At 37.9% G+C, this 17,622-nt stretch overlaps 2 protein-coding genes across 7 annotated transcripts in view; one reads left to right on the forward strand and one right to left on the reverse strand.

Annotated features, from left to right (window-relative positions):
• The window catches only part of LOC105499969 (decapping mRNA 2), a 91,134-nt gene that overhangs the window by 10,879 nt on the left and 62,633 nt on the right, over window positions 1-17,622 (reverse strand). For 5 of the 6 annotated variants that reach the window (XM_011772867.3, XM_011772866.2, XM_071098605.1 and 2 more), the window contains 5 exons: window positions 9,264-9,416; window positions 9,032-9,144; window positions 8,827-8,934; window positions 6,434-6,569; window positions 2,392-2,496 (listed from right to left, as the gene is read on the reverse strand). In XM_011772867.3, coding sequence (XP_011771169.1) covers window positions 2,392-2,496; window positions 6,434-6,569; window positions 8,827-8,934; window positions 9,032-9,144; window positions 9,264-9,416 — 615 coding nt within the window. The remainder of the gene's footprint in view (window positions 1-2,391; window positions 2,497-6,433; window positions 6,570-8,826; window positions 8,935-9,031; window positions 9,145-9,263; window positions 9,417-17,622) is intronic. The other variant, XM_011772869.2, reaches the window with a different exon arrangement.
• Window positions 12,795-13,549, forward strand: LOC112423372 (survival motor neuron protein-like). Its single transcript, XM_071098608.1, has one exon. The coding sequence runs from the start codon at window positions 12,838-12,840 to the stop codon at window positions 13,366-13,368; it is 531 nt and encodes a 176-aa protein (XP_070954709.1). The 5' UTR covers window positions 12,795-12,837; the 3' UTR covers window positions 13,369-13,549.

The raw sequence follows: 17,622 nt of genomic DNA on the forward strand, positions 1-17,622 counted from the left end.
CAGCCAGAGCTAACTAATTTAGCTGAGGTGGCCAGGCACAGTGGCTCACACCTGTAATCCCAGCACTTTGGGAAGTCAAAGCATGAGGACCGCTTGAGCCCAGGAGTTCAAGACCAGTCTGGGCAACATGGTGAGACCTATTTCTACCAAAAAAAAAATATATATATATATATACACACACACACACACACACACACACACACACACACACACACACACACAAGAAGTAGTAGGGTGTGGTGCCACACACCTATAGTCCCAGCTGCTCTGGAGGCTGAGGTGGGAGGACTGCTTGAACCAAGGAAGTAGAGGTTGCAATGAGCCAAGATTGCACCACTGCATTTCAGCCTGGGTGACAGAGCAAAACCCTGTCTCAAAAAGACAAAAGAGCTGAGGCAGGAAAATGGCTTGAGCCCTGAAGTTCAAGGCTAGAGTAAGCAATGTACATGCCACTGTACTCTAGACGACAGAGCAAGGCCCTGTCTCAAAAAATATAAAAAAACAAAAAGATTACTCATTACATTTCTCAACCCAGAGCTAATTAGTATTATATCTTTCTAGCTTTTTCCTATGAAGATGTGTGTTAACATCTTTTCATAAAATTGCAAACTTTAAATGGAATTATATGATACATACTAGAACGATAATTTTAAAATATATTGTGAACAAGTTCCTTTTTCAATAAATGTACATCGTCATTTTTAGCAACTTCATGGTAATCTACTGCACAGATCTACAATACTGTATTTAACATCATTTTCTTGGATATTTAGGTTGTTTTCCAGGTTTTCATCATAAAGGGGGTAAACATTCTTTAGATTCCTCTTCTAGGGAAAAGGTGAACACTTTTTTAGGGTTTTGATATAGCAAAACTCCTCTCTAGAAGGTTGTACCAATTAGTAATTTTTATGTGTTACCAATACATTCAATACACAACTGGGTTATTTCTTTTCATCTTTGCCAATCTGATGGGAGAAATGTATCCCATTTCAATTTACATTCTTTGACCACACATACAGTTTAATACTTTTATATGTTTATCAGTCCCTTTTATTTCTTCTCTTAAAAAACTGCTTATAACTTGCTCTCCATCATTAACTTTCTTCTTAAACAACTTCTAAAAATCTATTCAAGTTCTTCTAGACAAATTTAAGAGTAATTTGTGAAGTTCTCCCAAAAAATCTACAAGGAATTTTACTGGTATCATATTAAACTTATACATTAATTTGAGGACAATTAACACTTGTACAATATTATCAATAAGTTATTGTCAGCCGGGAGCGGTGGCTCACACCTGTAATCCCAGCACTTTGGGAGGCCAAGGCAGGTGGATCACGAGGTCAGGAGATCGAGACTATCCTGGCCAACATGGTCAAACCCTGTCTCATACTAAAATACAAAAAAACTAGCCGGGATGGTGGTGCATGCCCGTAGTCCTAGCAACTCAGGAGGCTGAGACAAGGGAATCACCTGAACCCGGTGAGGTAGAGGTTGCAGTGAGCCGAGATCGGCCACTGTGCTCCAGCTTGGCGACAGAGTGAGAGTCCATCTCAGAAAAAAAAAAAAAAGTATCTGTCTAGTTTTTGTTAAAAACAGCTGTTGAATTATATTAAGATTGTCTTCTCTGTTTTTGTCACCTTGTCACCACTTTTATCAGACAGAAGAGAAATAATAATAAAGGTAAAGTAGTGAAATGAGTCATTAGAACCCAAATTAAGTAAACACCCAGGGAATTCAGGTAAAATATTTTTGCTAAAAATTTGAAATTGCTATTATTACTCACCAATAAATGAAAAACAGGTGAAGCTACAATAAGAAAACCCAATATACAAACATCAGGACTTACAGAAAAGATAACGCAGGAGACAGTTATGAATTAACTTTTGGAGGACTGACTAAACAAAAGAATGAAAGAAAATGCTTTAAATTATTCAGTTATTTGTCATTAGGCCTAATGACAATAGCACTGGCTGTGAGTGCTGTGTGTTTGTTTTCTTAATTTTCTAAACTCTATCAACCTCGAGAAAAAAATACATGAATTCCCCCAAACTTTTACCTTCATTGAAATAATACACAGTATTTAGAAAAACACGGAGCAACAGCCAAATAATTGCTCTTGAGAACAGGTTTGAGTACACAACGATATTATAATAAATGTAAACAGCCACATAAAAAATTAGATGTACAGTTGAATCAACATGATAAATTTGTAATTAAGAGCAGCCAGAGAATTTTAGTGTGAATAGTACACAATTCAGCTACATAAAAATCCTACTAGTATATCAATTAAAATAAGAACAAAGCAAGTAACATTCCTGTTCTTTGGCAATGCCCTTGTTTCACTCTTCAGAAGATGAACTACCTACTTAGTGTGAGAGCTGTAACTCTTACCATCAAAGAATTCTGCTGCTTTGCTGGCTGAAGCCCATTTGTTCTTTTCTTTTGATTAGGTGAATCTTGATACTGTTTTCTGCCATTTCCCCTCACACTTTGATTCTGTTTTTCCAATAAGAAATAAAATATGAATCTATAGTATAATGTAATAGCACAAAAAAAGCACCCCATGAATATGTTTAGCTGGTTGAATCAAATTTTTAGCAAAGCTTCTCCTACCCAAATTTTCATGAATTCTATCAATGTATTTTCTTATATTAGTCAGTGCTTCCCAACCAAAGCAAGAGTTCTCTAAAGGTATGAAATAGCAAATACACTTGCCCCTAGACATCTTTCCACACCTCGGCTGGGCACAGTGGCTCATGCCTGTAATCCCAGCACTTTGGGAGGCTGAGGCGCATGGATCACGAGGTCAGGAGATGAGACCATCCTGGCTAACACAGCAAAACCCCATCTCTACTAAAAATACAAAAAATTATCCGGGCGTGATGGCGCACGCCTATAGTCCCAGCTACTCAGGAGGCTGAGGCAGGAGAATCGCCCAAACCCAGGAGGCAGAGGTTGCAGTGAGTCGAGATGGCACCACTGCACTACAGCCTGGGTGACAGAGGGAGACTCTGTCTCTTAAAAAAAAAAAAAAAAAGAATAAAGAAAAAAACAGACAGATATCTTTCCACACCTCTTGCCTTATCCCATGTCTGCTTATAGATTTTGCTTCTAATGCATAAATGGAACTTCTCTGTAAAGGAATGCCGAGGGACATTGGCTACAGTTCTTAAAGCAGAAAATGGGTAACTGTAGTAATCGTTACCCTAGAAATCTGCTTTAAATTATTAATAAGCACTATTAATTTTTATGAAATGTTTACTATATTTTTACAAAATAACAAAGATTACTATTTTTTAAATAGAGTCTCACTGTGTTGCCCAGGCTGGAGCGCAGTACTTGGCTCACTGCAACCTCGCCTCCCAGGTTCAAGCGATTCTCCTGCCTCAGCCTTGCGAGTAGCTGGGATTACAAGCACATGCCACCACACCTGGCTAATTTTTGTATTCTTAATAGAGACGGTGAAGGTTTTCACCATGTTGGCCAGGCTGGTCTCAAACTCCTGACCTCAAGTGATCCACCCACATTGGCCTCCCAAAGTGCTAGAATTACAGGCGTGAGCCACTGTGCCTGGCTAAGATTGATGTTTTTAAAATGTGGGCATTATTCCTAAACTTAGACATGCAATAGTTTAAATCTTGCTATTAAATTGCTTTAAGATAATTTTCCTACCAAAAAATTCTTAAGTTTAAATTAAAACGAACATTTTAAACATTAATTTGTCATTTGAGATATTGAAATGATAGCAATTTGAGGACTGGCTAAATAGTATAAACAGGAGGAACTTCTAAAATATACATCTATAAAATAAGAATGTTTATTTACATTCCAACCTATAGAAAAAAATTACCAGCTGCTAAAATAGCTGGAAAATAATAACCTAAGTGATGTGAAGAAAATATGGCTTTGAATGACTCACATTACTGTACACTTTCAATTTAGTTTCATTCCACTTTTCCCAGCATGTGTTTTAATTGTGATACAATATACATACAATTTACCACATCAACCACTTGTGATTGTATAATTCAGTGGCATTAAGTATAGTCAGCACTACCCACTTCCCCAACTTCTATCATCCCAAACAAAAACCTTGCAACCAATAAACAGTAACTCCCTATTCTCCTCTCCCTCTAGCCTTGGTAATCTCTAATTGACTTTGTGTCTCTATGAATTTGCCTATTTAGGAATAGATTAACATTAATACAATATTTATCCTTTTGTGTCTGGCTTATTTCACTTAGCATAATGTCCTCGAGGTTCACCCATATTGTAGCATGCTTCAGAATTTTTTTTTTTTTTTTTTGGAGACTGGGTCTCACTCCCGTCGCCCAGGTTGGAATGCAGTGGTGCCACTACAGCCTTGACTTCCCAGGCTCACTTGATTCTCCCACCTCGGCCTCCTGAGCAGCTGGAACTACATGCGTACACTACCATGCCTGACTAATTTTTTCTATTTTTAGTAGTAGAGACATGCTGCCCAGGTGGGTCTCCAACTACTGGGCTCAAGTACCAAAGAGTTGGGATTATAGGCATGAGCCACCATGCCTGGGCAGAATTTCAATTCATAATTTCTTTAAGGCTGAATGATATTCCATTATGGGTATACACCATATTCTTTATCCATTCATCTGTTGACAGGCATGAGTTGTTTCCACCTTTTGGCTATTGTGAATAATGCTGATATGAATATTGGTATACAAGTTAGCTGTTTAAGTTCCTGCTTTCAATTCTTTTGGGTATTACCTAGGAATGGGATTGCTGAGTCATATGGTAACTCTATGTTTAACTGAGAAATTGCCAAACTGTTTTCCACAGCAGCTGCACCATTTTACACTCCCATCAGTAATGCACAAGGTCTCTAATTTCTCCACATCCTCAGCAATACTTGCTTTCTGTTTTGTTATTTTTGTTTTTTATTATAGCCATCCTAATGGGTAAGAAGTGGTATCTCACTGTGGAGATACCACTGATTATTAATAATGTTCCCTAATGATTAATAATGTTGAGCATCTTTTGTGTACTTATTGGCCATTTGCATATCTTCTTTGCAGAACTGTCTATTCAAGTCTTCTGTCCAGTTTTAAATTAGGTTGTTTTGTTGTTGCTGAGTTCCAAGAATTCTTTACATATTCTGGATATTAACCTCTTATCATATACAATTTGCAAATATTTTCTCCTATTTTGTGGGCTATCTTTTCACTATTTTGAAAATGTCTTCTGAAGCATAAAAGTTTAATTTTGACAAGCCCATACATACATACATATGTACGTATGTATATACGTACATATATATATATACGTGTATATATAGGTATATATACACACACACACACACACACACACACACAATTTTTTGTTTTGTTTTGTTTCTTTGAGACAGAGTTTCGCTCTTATTGCCCAGGCTGGCGTGCAATGGCACAATCTTGGCTCACTGCAGCCTCTGCTTCCCGGATTCAAGCAATTCTCCTGCCTCGGGCTCCGAAGTAACTGGGATTACAAGAGTCTGCCACTACGCCTGGCTAATTTTTTGTATTTTTAGTAAAGACAGGGTTTCACCATGTTGGTCAGGCTGGTCTCGAACTCCTGACCTCAGGTGATCCACCACCTCGGCCTCCCAAAGTGCTGAGATTACAGCCATGAGCCACCATGCCCAACCAAGCCCAGTATATTTTTAAAATTAAAAAAAAAAAAAAAGTAACATTGAAACCTGAAATTAAAAAGACAGATAATATCAAGTATTAGTAAAGATGTGGAACAATTAGAACTCTCATGTATTTTGCTGAGGATATAAATAACTTGAGGAAATTAGCAAATAGATACTAAATAACACAGGCATATCCAGTGATCCAACAATTCTACTTTTCTTTCCTTTTAGTTACACAGAACTGTGTATATTCATCAAAAGACAGGTATAGGAATGTTCATAGTAGCACTGTTAAAGCCCCTAACTGGAAACAAGCAAAATGTGCATTAACAGTGTTATGAATAAATAAATTGTGGTGCTTAGAACATGTGGAAAAAGGAAAAACCAGTATTAATAGCAGTGTAATTATACACTCAAATACAACAATGAAAATCGAAGTTTACAATATGCTGTTACTTTTTCTTCCTGAACAAAAGCCAATAGATCCCACTTATGTTAATTTGGAAAATATTTTCCTTATGACTTATTTTCAAATGAACCTTTCATTGGCAGCATATACACAAAAGTCAGATGTTAATTCTTATTATTCACTGTACTGGATTTACACCAGAACTGTAAACGTTAAGAAGCCTCAGCCCTACTTCAAATCACAAGTAAGGAACATACAAGGCTTTGATCAGTAACTCAGAGCTCTCTGTAACTATTAAGATGTAATTCCTCAATTGAGAATGATTTCAAAGCCAAAGATCTAAACTTCTGAAAAGACTGTACTTGTGTATCACTCACCTTTCCTTTTAAAAGGTCAGACATTTCAGAATGATTATTATATGGCTTTTGCTGCAGTGATTGCCTGTGCTTTACCCACTGGTCACCAGGAGAACCGTCAGGAAATAACTGCTGACTGTGGCGGAATTTGGTTCGACTATACCAAGATTTAAAAAATAATCAAATCAGAAAATGTTCACTTATAGTTCTTTTAACACCTTAATAGTTAAATTTATAGACTACATGTTTTATTTTCTTATTTACTGTCTATCTCCCCCACTGGAATATAAGTTCTATGAGGGCAGAGATTTTAATCTGTACTGCTTTATCCTCATCACCCAGATAAGTGCCTGGTATTCAATAAGTATTTCTTGAATGAATTAATAAGCTATTACTATTTTTCATCCTAGACTTTAAAAAATTATCCAGGCCATCTCCTCCCTATAAGTGATTATAGTGTACATTAAAAAATATGGAGAATATAAATCTAAATTTAGATGAAACAAATGAACGTATTTTCCTTTTTTGAGACTGGGTTTCCCTCTGTCATCCAGGCTGGAGTGCAGGGCAGGATCACAGCTCACCGTGGCCTCAACCGCTCAGGCTCAAGCCATTCTTTCACCTCAGTCTCCAAAGTCGCTGAGACTACAGGCACATGCCACCTTGCCCTGCTAAGTTTTTGAAACTGTACAAGTCAGTTACAGACCACATCCTAGCTGGAAGAGGATCTGAGAAAGTAAGCTACCCTCTAAAATATAAAATTAAAGGGCACAAGATAATGAATGAGCAAATTAAGACCCAGTTTCGAATTCTTCTGCAAAAGAATCTAATTTTAAAATGTTGTACTCAGGCACGCTGAGCGCGGTAGCTCACACCTATACTCCCAGCACTTTGGAAGGCCGAGGAGGGTAGCTCACTCAAGGTCAGGAGTTCGAGACCAACTTCTGACTAATATTACAATAACCATAGATTCTGAAAGACATCAGGCCATTTAGTCCAAGCTCCTGTCCTCAGAATATTCATCTAAAATGGAATGCTACCTATTTAAGAAATACTTACTATAGAGGTGGTTTACTCCTATTTCTGAAGCTCTGTCATAAAAGCAAATCCAAATTACAGAAAATGTAAAAATCAACTCTTTCTGAATCTAACATAGGCAACTTTCTAACAAGGTGATTATGCTTTATATATATATATATATATATATATGCTTAAAAACACAGGCTTATTTAACAAAGTTACTTCCCCAGCCTACTCTGTAACTGACTTGGATGCAATTAAGTTGTAAGCCAGAGGCCAGGCAGGGTGGCTCACGCCTGTAATCTCAAAACTTTGGGAAGCTGAGGCAGGAGGATCACTGGAGCCCAAGAGTTTAACAGCAACCTGGGCAACATAGGGAGAGTCCCATCTTTACAAAAAATTTTAAAATATTAGCCAGGCTTAGTGGCATTTGCCTGTGTTCCCAGCAACTCAGGGGACTAAGTGGGACAATTACTTGAGTCTGGGAGGTCAAGGCTGCAGTGAGCTGTGATCATGCCACTGTACTCCAGCCTGGGCAATGAAAACAAAAAGTTCCAAGCAAGAAAATGTTCTTCGTGGTTCATGTCCAAGTAGTAGTCACTTTTGATAATACACAGTCTCTGATACAAATTTTTTTTTATTTTTTATTTTTTGAGACAAGAGTCTCGCTCTGTCACCCAGGCTAGAGTACAGTGCCACTATCTTGGCTCACTGTAACCTCCGCCTCCCGGGTTCAAGAGATTCTCCTGCCTCAGCCTCCTGAGTAGCTGGGATTACAGGTGCCTGCCACCACACCGGGCTATTTTTTGTATTTTTAGTACAGATAGGGTTTCACCATGCTGGCCAGGCTGTTCTCAAACTCCTGACCTCAGGTGATCCACCTGCCTCGGCCTCCCAGAGTGCTGGGATTACAGGCGTGAGCCACTGCGCCCAGCTGGGAAATATTTTTTAAAAGCCCAAGTCTTCACTGTTCTATCTCCAATTTAACAAGCTGTATTAGCATCCTTCCTCTCCCCTACAAGAAAACAAAACTTAATATATCCTCCATCCAAATGTCTTTAGAAACTCAATTATCTTAAAAGTAGGATAAGAGAACAGAGAAATAACACTAAGAACACACAAGACTTTTTTTTCCTAGTGTTCTATCTAAAAAGTTGGTATCCTCTTGAGTATACTATTTTAAAAGGTGCCTGAAGCTCCTTTCCAACTCCAATTAACCTTTTTCATCTCATCAGAAACCCTTTAAAAAAATCTTCTATTATCTGTGAGACCAGTAACAAAGAGTATCTATAAAAAGAAATCTTACACCCTCTACAAATTTTAGAAGCAAAATACTATTATTCTACTTTTAAAAACTATCAGAAAATCAGGATTCCATGAATATATTTCTTTACCTCAATTTCTCCACAGTGGGTTTAGCTGGCGTGCTACCAGTTGAGGAAAATCCATTGTCACTGTCTGAGGAATCACCAAATCTTCGAGAAAGCCAGTCCCTTAATGGTCTGCAGAAACATTAAGAATTCACTTTCAAAATATGGCTACAGACAGAAGATGACTATCACAACCATGTAAGTTTCATTTCAAGAAATATGAACACACCTGATAAAGGGAATGGCCATAAAAAATTTGTTAGGTGCCAAACCAAGTTTGGATTTGGGGGTCATATCATTTCTATGACAAGGCAATTTCTCAATAGAGAACCACTCAATGTTCTGAAACACAGAAGAAAATAATTCATTTAGTTAATTTTTATCAAGGAGTTTATAAAAGGAATTCCCTACTTATTCATTTGGGATACTGTCCAGTAACCTGAAAATATGTTGTTACATACTCGAATTTCTCTTCTAGTTTTTGGGTTAAATTTTGTGTCTTTTGGAATTCCTGGAATGATGTACAAACGAGCAAGCTGGTCATTGATTCGAAGTTCAATGTAATCATCCTTACAAATATAGTCTTTGATATCAAAACCAGTTTCTTCAAAGACCTGGAAACAAAAAATTTGGATGAAATTTTCATTTTAGTTGTTAGGCCTCTAGTTCATTAAAATTTATTCTAAAGACAAAACTCAGAAAAAGGGGACATTACTTGTATTCACTACTTCTAGAAATGACAGGCTGGTACAGAAGTGCATATGAGACGTAAAAAAAGTTCTTATGCCCTATTGTTTCTAATACTGTATCCACAGGTGGTATAGCAGGTATATAGAGAACCAGTCCTCTGTAGACCTGATAGCTGACATTCAAACACACCAAAACTATACACCTTTCGCAGAATAAAATCCTGAAGGCTTGTGATAGAGGTTTCAAGATTTCCCACTTCCCAATTCTTAACATTTACATACAGAAGGTAAGGTCATTAAATCATCAATCATGTGGAACTGATCCATGCAAGCTGTCTGAGCATTCCCATCAGAGGAAAAGTCCAGATGCTTTGGTTTTCCTCTTCTTCGAAACTAAGGCCTAATCTACTGTTTGAGACAGAGCTTAATAATGTTTTCGATTAATAAATCAATCTTGTTGGCTTAGATTTACAATTTTAACAATTAAGGCTGGATGACTTAAAAGTTTACCTATCAATATGTACAACTGTCTTCAAAGACACCATTAAGAGAGTCAAAAGATAAACCAGAAGAGACAGTACATTCATATCAAGAATATATTAAAAACTCGGTGGGGGTGTGTGTGTGTGTGTGTGTGTGTGTATTAGACAAGTAACTGCACTTCAGAAAAATGGGACTGGGCACAGTGACTCACACCTGCAATCTCAGCACTTTGGAAGGCCAAGGAGGGAGGATCACTTGAGCCCAGTTGTTCGAGACCAGCCTAGCCAACATAGTGAGACTCCATCTATACAAAAAATATAAGTAAAAATTAGCCTGGCATGGTGGTGCACACCTGTTTTTCTTCTTCTTCCTTTTTTTTTTTTTTTGAGATAGAGTTTCGCTCTTGTTGCCCAGGCTGGAGTGCAATGGTGGGCTCTTGGCTCAGTGCAACCTCTTGCTTGCAATTCTGCCTCAGCCTCCTGAGCAGCTGGGATTACATGCGCCTGCCACCACGCCCAGTTAAGTTTTGTATTTTTAGTAGAGACAGGGTTTCACCATGTTGGCCAGGCTGGTGTCGAACTCCTGACCTCAGGTGATCCACACGCCTCGGCCTCCCAAAGTGCTGGATTATAGGTATGAGCTACCACACCCGGCCCCACACCTGTTTTTCTAGTTACTCAGTAGGCTGGGGTGAGAGGATCACTTGATCCGAGGAGTTCCAGGCTACAGTGAGCCATGATCACCACCCCACTGCACTCCAGTCTAGGTAACAGAGCAAGACCCTGTCCAAAAAAAAAAAAAAGAAAAAAAAACATAGGCTGGGTGCGGTGGCTCATACCTGTAGTCCCAGCACTAAGGGGAGGCCAAGGCGGGTGAATCACCAGAGGTCGGGAGTTCAAGACCAGCCTGACCAACATGAAGAAATTCCAGCTCTACTAAAAATACAAAATTAGCTGGGCGGGGTGGCGCATGCCTGTAATCCCAGCTACTCGGGAGGCTGAAGCAGGAGAATCGCTTGAACCCCCCAAGATCATGCTACTGCACTCCAGCCTGGGCAACAAGAGCAAAACTCCATCTTAAAAAAAAAAGAAAAAAAAAAACGGAAAAGTTTTAAAAATTTTGTTTCTTAAATTCTAGTTTTATAGTTCTCCTTAGCTCCTTAGCTCTGTTCTTTGAATAATGCCTCAAAAATCAGAAGTATACATAGCTAGTCATGTGAATCTGCATAATTGGATATTATGCTGAAAGGAAATTGTATAATCTAAAATCCTTATGGGCTGAGGTGTTATCTTTGTGTTACAAATAGTATCTAACTATATGCTTAATAAAAAAAAGTACTCAAGAAAAAGTGACAAACAGTTTCAGATTAAAGGAGACTGAAGAGATGTGTCAATTAAATGCAAATGCAACAAATGAGCATGGATTGGATCCTGGATGGGCAAACCAGTGGGAACTGCTAAATCATAATGGGCAATTAGTGAATGTGAATATGAACTGCCCATTAGATAACAAACAGCAACATATCAATGTTACATACCTGAATCTGAGAATTTCACTGTCATTACCCTAAAAGAATTCCTCGTTCTTAAAACATACATGCAGAAGCAATTAAGGACAAAGGGGCATTATGTCTGTAATTTACTCACAAATAATTCAGCAATAATAAAAAAAACTCTGCACACATATTTATCAAAAGTAATATAGCAAATACGGTATAATATTAACTAAAGTCTATTCTTTGAATTAATCTATTCTTCTCTACATATGACATTATCTCATCCTGAATGTAATTTTTATGGGGTCACGCAGCTAGAATGTTTAGATCTTAGTGCTTTCACTCAACTATGTACTTTGCGCTTAATAAGTGACAGGCACTGCTCTAGGCAGTGAATTTAGTAATGAATGACGCAAGCAGCACCCTTTAAGGAGTTCAGTTTACAACAGAAAAAATTTTAATGTAAGTATTATGAGGTAGGAGGAGGGTGCCTAATTCAGTCTTTAGTAGACATCTTTGACAGTTGGGGGATGGTCACCTTTGGTTATGGACAGCAGTCTATTCTGCTGGGTAAACGGGAGCTAGGACCTAAAAGATAAATGGGAGTTTGCCAAACCAACAAGGAGAAAAAAGGCCTCCTGTTTAGAGAGCCAGGAATGGCTACAGCTTAAGAATTACATGGGAGGAAGTAGTACAATATGAGGCAAAACAGCAAGGGCCACCAGCACTAAAAGAGGTAGATTCAAGCTGTCCAATCAATTCTGCAAGTGATAAAACAGATTTGCCTGTAAAATTAGGCAAGTATTCTCATTAAATATTTGCCAGGAAAAAGTTTTAATAGTTGAAATATATAAACAGACACCAAAGACAAAAATTTTTATACCACACCTCCTGTGAATCAAATCTATTGCTGTATTATAATATAGCATTTAATTCTCCTGACAAAAGGAGTATCACCAACTTCTCTAATGTTAAACGATAAAAATCCACATGTAAAATTTTTTTTAAAGTGTTACCCAAAGGGCTGGGCAGTGGCTCACACTTGTAATCCCAGCCCTTTGGGAGGCCAAGGCTGGTGGATCACGAGGTCAGGAGTTCAAGACCAGCCTGGCCAACATGGTGAAACCCCGTCTCTAAAAATACAAAACTTAGCTGAACGTGGTTGCATGTGCCTGTACTCCCAGCTACTCGGGAGGCTGAGACAGGAGAATAGCTTAAACCCGGGAGGCGGATGTTGGGTTGCAGTGAACTGAGATCGTATCACTGCACTCCAGCCTGGGTGACAGAACAAAACTCTGTCTCAAAAAAAAAAAAAAAGTGGACTCGAAGAAGGGAAGGGGCCCCACGCTGCGCACCGGCAAGTTTACTATGGCGATGAGCAGCGGCGGCAGTGGTGGCGGCGTCCCTGAGCAGGAGGATTCCGTGCTGTTCCGGCGCGGCACAGGCCAGAGTGATGATTCTGACATTTGGGATGATACAGCATTGATAAAAGCATATGATAAAGCTGTGGCTTCATTTAAGCATGCTCTAAAGAATGGTGACATTTGTGAAACTTCAGGTAAACCAAAAACCACACCTAAAAGAAAACCTGCTAAGAAGAATAAAAGCCAAAAGAAGAATACTGCAGCTCCCTTAAAACAGCCAGGTCTAAAATTCAATGGCCCACCACCGCCGCCGCCACCACCACCACCCCACTTACTATCATGCTGGATGCCTCCATTTCCTTCTGGACCACCAATAATTCCCCCACCACCTCCCATATGTCCAGATTCTCTTGATGATGCTGATGCTTTGGGAAGTATGTTAATTTCAAGGTACATGAGTGGCTATCACACTGGCTATTATATGGGTTTCAGACAAAATCAGAAAGAAGGAAGGTGCTCACATTCCTTAAATTAAGGAGAAATGCTGGCATAGAGCAGCACTAAATGATACCACTAAAGAAACGATCAGACAGATCTGGAATGTGAAGCGTTATAGAAGATAACTGGCCTCATTTCTTCAAAATACCAGTGTTGGGAAAGAAAAAAGGAAGTGGAGTGGGTAACTCTTCTAGATTAAAAGTTATGTAATAACCAAATGCAATGTGAAATATTTTATTGGGCCCTATTTTGAAAAACCATCTGTAAAAGACTGGGGTGGGGGTGGGAGGCCAGCACGGTGGTGAGGCAGTTGAGAAAATTGGAATGTGGATTAGATTTTGAATGATACTGGATAATTATTGGTAATTTTATGAGCTGTGAGAAGGGTGTTGTAGTTTATAAAAGACTGTCTTAATTTGCATACTTAAGCATTTAGGAATGAAGTGTTAGAATGTCTTAAAATGTTTAAAATGGTTTAACAAAATGTGATGTGATGCATATGTGGCAAAATGTTACAGAATCTAACTGGTGGACATGGCTGTTCATTGTACTGTTTTTTTCTATCTTCTGTATGTTTAAAAGGATATAATAAAAATATTTAATATTTTTTTTAAATTAAAAAAAAAAAAAGGGTAACCCAAAGAGCAGCAGTGTACGAGACAATGAAATCCTGTCTATAATCTTCATCCTATAAGCCTACAGTAAGAGGCAGAATAAATTGACTAATAGTTGCTTTGTATTAATTCTACTAAATTATATAAGTGCATATGAAAGTCAGTTTCATTACAATAAAACATTGTTTTGTCAAATAATAAGGAATGATATATTAAATCTTGAAACCACAAGTGAACAGTTAAGTATTATTTGCTTCTTCTCAAGAAAGTTGATGTTTCACCACAAATCACAACAAAAATACAATTGGGATTATTATGCCTTCTACAATATTTAGAAAACATCTTTGTCCTGTTAAATAAAACTTACAGGAGGCCATGGTATGGACTGCATTCCCACACTAGGCCCCAACAGACCTAAACAAAATGGAATTACTCATGCTAATATTCCATGTCACCAACCAAAACTAAGTTGTTCTCCTATCCTTCAAGAAATCTGGAGAGAAACAGGTAATAGCCAAATCCCAAAACAGACCAGTTTCAGTCAGCATAAGGAAGTCCTCTCTGCTTTAACCTTTAGAATAAAACTAACTTTGAAACGCCAAACTACATTTGAGTTTTGGTTCTGCTTTCCTCAGCTCTTTTCTGTCTTTAAAGCCAATCTCCTTTGCTCAGCCATTGGAATGCTCATTCTATTTTATGGAATAAAATATTGCTTATTTCTAAAATTGCAAATAAACCCATCACAATCTTTAAATTTGTTGTGACTTTGTCTTTTGACAGTCCTAAATCTATTTCAACAAATCAACTATTCAGAAATAGTCAAATTAACAAAGGTGAGCCAAAAGGTCAAACAGAAGATTGGAAATTACTAATTAAGACTGCCCTAAAAAAAAAAAAAAACCGGTCTGCCCTTAGCTTTCTATTGATAATTACTTACACATTCTCGCTAAGTAGCTTGTCTGCCACTGCTGCTTTAGGCTTAGCCCACAGACTCTTCCCTGTTTGGGGATGTGTCAAATTCTGCTACAGTGTAACAAAACACTTCTGGACTGCCATATATAATAAAATAACAACATTAATATACTGTATGAATGCTATAATAAGCTAAATAAAAATGCTATTAGCAACTTAAAATTGTAAGCACCCATGGTAGAACTGCGTAACTTAAATGCAAGAAAAAAGTGCTTAAAATATCAGCCTAAGTCTAATAAGTAGTTAGAAAATTAGAACAAAATCTTTCCTCATCTGTTAATACAAGTTGAAATGAAAAAGAAAAACGAGGCATTAATAAACTACTAAGAATGGAATAACCAACTGGTTTACCACTGGTAATGTCACTCAGTCAAGCCCTGCAGCTTCTTTTATGCTGCAGCACCACCAAGTGGCAGAAGGACAAACTGCAATTCTAGCTGAATACTTTTATCATTCAAAACAGGCCACTGCTATGGACTAAATTATGTCCCTCCCACCGAAAAATTCGTATGTTGAAGCCCTAACCCCCAAAGTAATTGTATTTGGAGATAGGGCTTTGAGGAAGTAATAAAAGTCAAATGAGATCCATAAGCGCAGGCCCTAATCTGATAGGGCTGGTGCCATTTTTATAAGAGGAAGAAACACCAGAGCTCTCCCCGCATATACCCAAGAAGGCCACGAGTTTGCTCAGCAAGGTGTTAATCTATAAGTCACCTTGCTCTTGGACTTCCCAGCATCCAGAACCGTTGCAAAATAAATTTCTGTTGTTTAAGCCACTCCATCTGTGGTATTTTGTTATGCTAGCCCCAACAGACTAAAACAGCAACACTTCACCCTAATCCCAAACTTTACGACAAAGTTGGTCATTTAAAAATCAAAAGTCAACCTTGCCTTTAAAAACTCCTATTCCAAAAATTTACTGAAGTTAAAGTTCCTTAGTCAGCTATAAAAGGATGTCATGGAGATCAAAAAGAATGTTTAGAGGTTAGAATTTTTATTATGAAAATGAAAAAATTATCCCTGAAATTAAGAGACTATGGCTCCTCAGAATGTCTGTGCTTCCCTCAAACCAAGACAAAAACCTAAAATGGAACTAGTTTTGTTATTCCAACTAATGTAATACCCTCTTCCTGACCTGGACAACCACCTTACTGCTGTAAGACCAGTCTAATTCCATGTACAGAGCTACGATCAATTCCTCTAAGTAGGATACTATTGATTTCTATTTTGTCCTTCCTTATGAGCAAGAGAACTACAAAGTTTGAGGAAATAAGAGGGAGGACTTTTACAGATACTCCGTCTCATTTCCTACCCTCTACAGAAAGAAAAGCTAAGCTCTTAGGGGATGTGGCAATTCCTCACATTCTCACCAAACTGCTTTCAATTTTAAGAATTGTGCATTAACCTTCATTTACTCATACACAACAGCTTTGTCTATAGGCTGTTGTATAAAATAGCTTGGGCAAGCTGCTTCATATCAAAATTTAAAATATAGCATTTTCAATCATTTTTTAATCCTATTACAAAGTAAATAACCACTAATGGTTTTTCTATAATAAACAACCACCAGTAGTTTGTAAAAATTTTCACTATTATCCCTCATTAATAGTTACACCCAAACTTAAAGTAGGCAATAAACACTGTTGCAGGAAATCAAGTCAAACATATACAAGGCAATGAATTCTAATGAAATATGCCACAAAATCCATATTACCATTTCAAAAAGTCTTAAATTCATCAAATCACTATCACCTTAGAATTTTTTCCTTAAAGATATTACTTCTAAAGGACTTGAGTGAATCTCCTTAAAGGTCTTTATGGCTTATAGAGGTTAAGTGACTAGCCTCAAGTCTCTAGGGTACTGGGTAACGAAATCTATGCTAGAACAAAAATCTTTCAAGTCCTAGGCCATCTGCTTTCCCTTATATCATACTTCCTGTTAGTTCAACTTCTCAAATCTCAAGAATAATTGTGTGATACATGATAAATTGTGTGATAAATGGTAAGAACTAAGAATATGGCCAACAATCCATCACAAGGTATTATATAATAGTGAATTGTAAAGACAATAATTGCTACTGAAGTTCAGAGACTACTGCTTGCTAGAGTTAACTGGTAAGATTTTTAAATAGAATTTTAAGTAAGAATGAAGGCTGGGCATGGTGGCTCATGCCTGTAATCCTAGCACTTTGGGAGGCTGAGGCAGGAAGATCACTTAAGCCCAGAAGTTCAAGACCAGACTGGGCAAGATAGTGAGACCCCCATTATTTAAAAAAAAAAAAATAATTAGCCAGGCATGGTGGCATGCAACTGTGGTCCCAACTACTTGGGAGGCTAAGAGGCAGGATGATTGCTTGAGCCCAGGCAGTCAAGGCTGCAGTGCACTATGATCATGTCACTGTACTCCAACCTCAGTAATACAGCAAGACCTTGTCTCAAAAAAAAAAAAAGAGAAAAAAAAGGGAAAAGGAATGAACTTCAAAGAACATCCATTACAAACTTCATTTTAAGAAACTAAGGACCAGTCAAGCACGGTGGCTCATGTCTGTAATCCCAGCACTTTGGGAGGCCGAGGAGGACAGATCACTTGACCTCAGAAGTTCAAAATCAGCCTGGACAACACAGACTTTGCCTCTACAAAAAAAAAAAAAAAAAAATCAAAAAAATTAGCTAGGCATGGTGGTGCACACCTGTAGTCCCAGCTA

The sequence above is a fragment of the Macaca nemestrina genome, chromosome 6 (assembly GCF_043159975.1).
Source record: "Macaca nemestrina isolate mMacNem1 chromosome 6, mMacNem.hap1, whole genome shotgun sequence".
In the NCBI taxonomy this organism is placed as follows: Eukaryota; Metazoa; Chordata; class Mammalia; order Primates; family Cercopithecidae; genus Macaca; species Macaca nemestrina.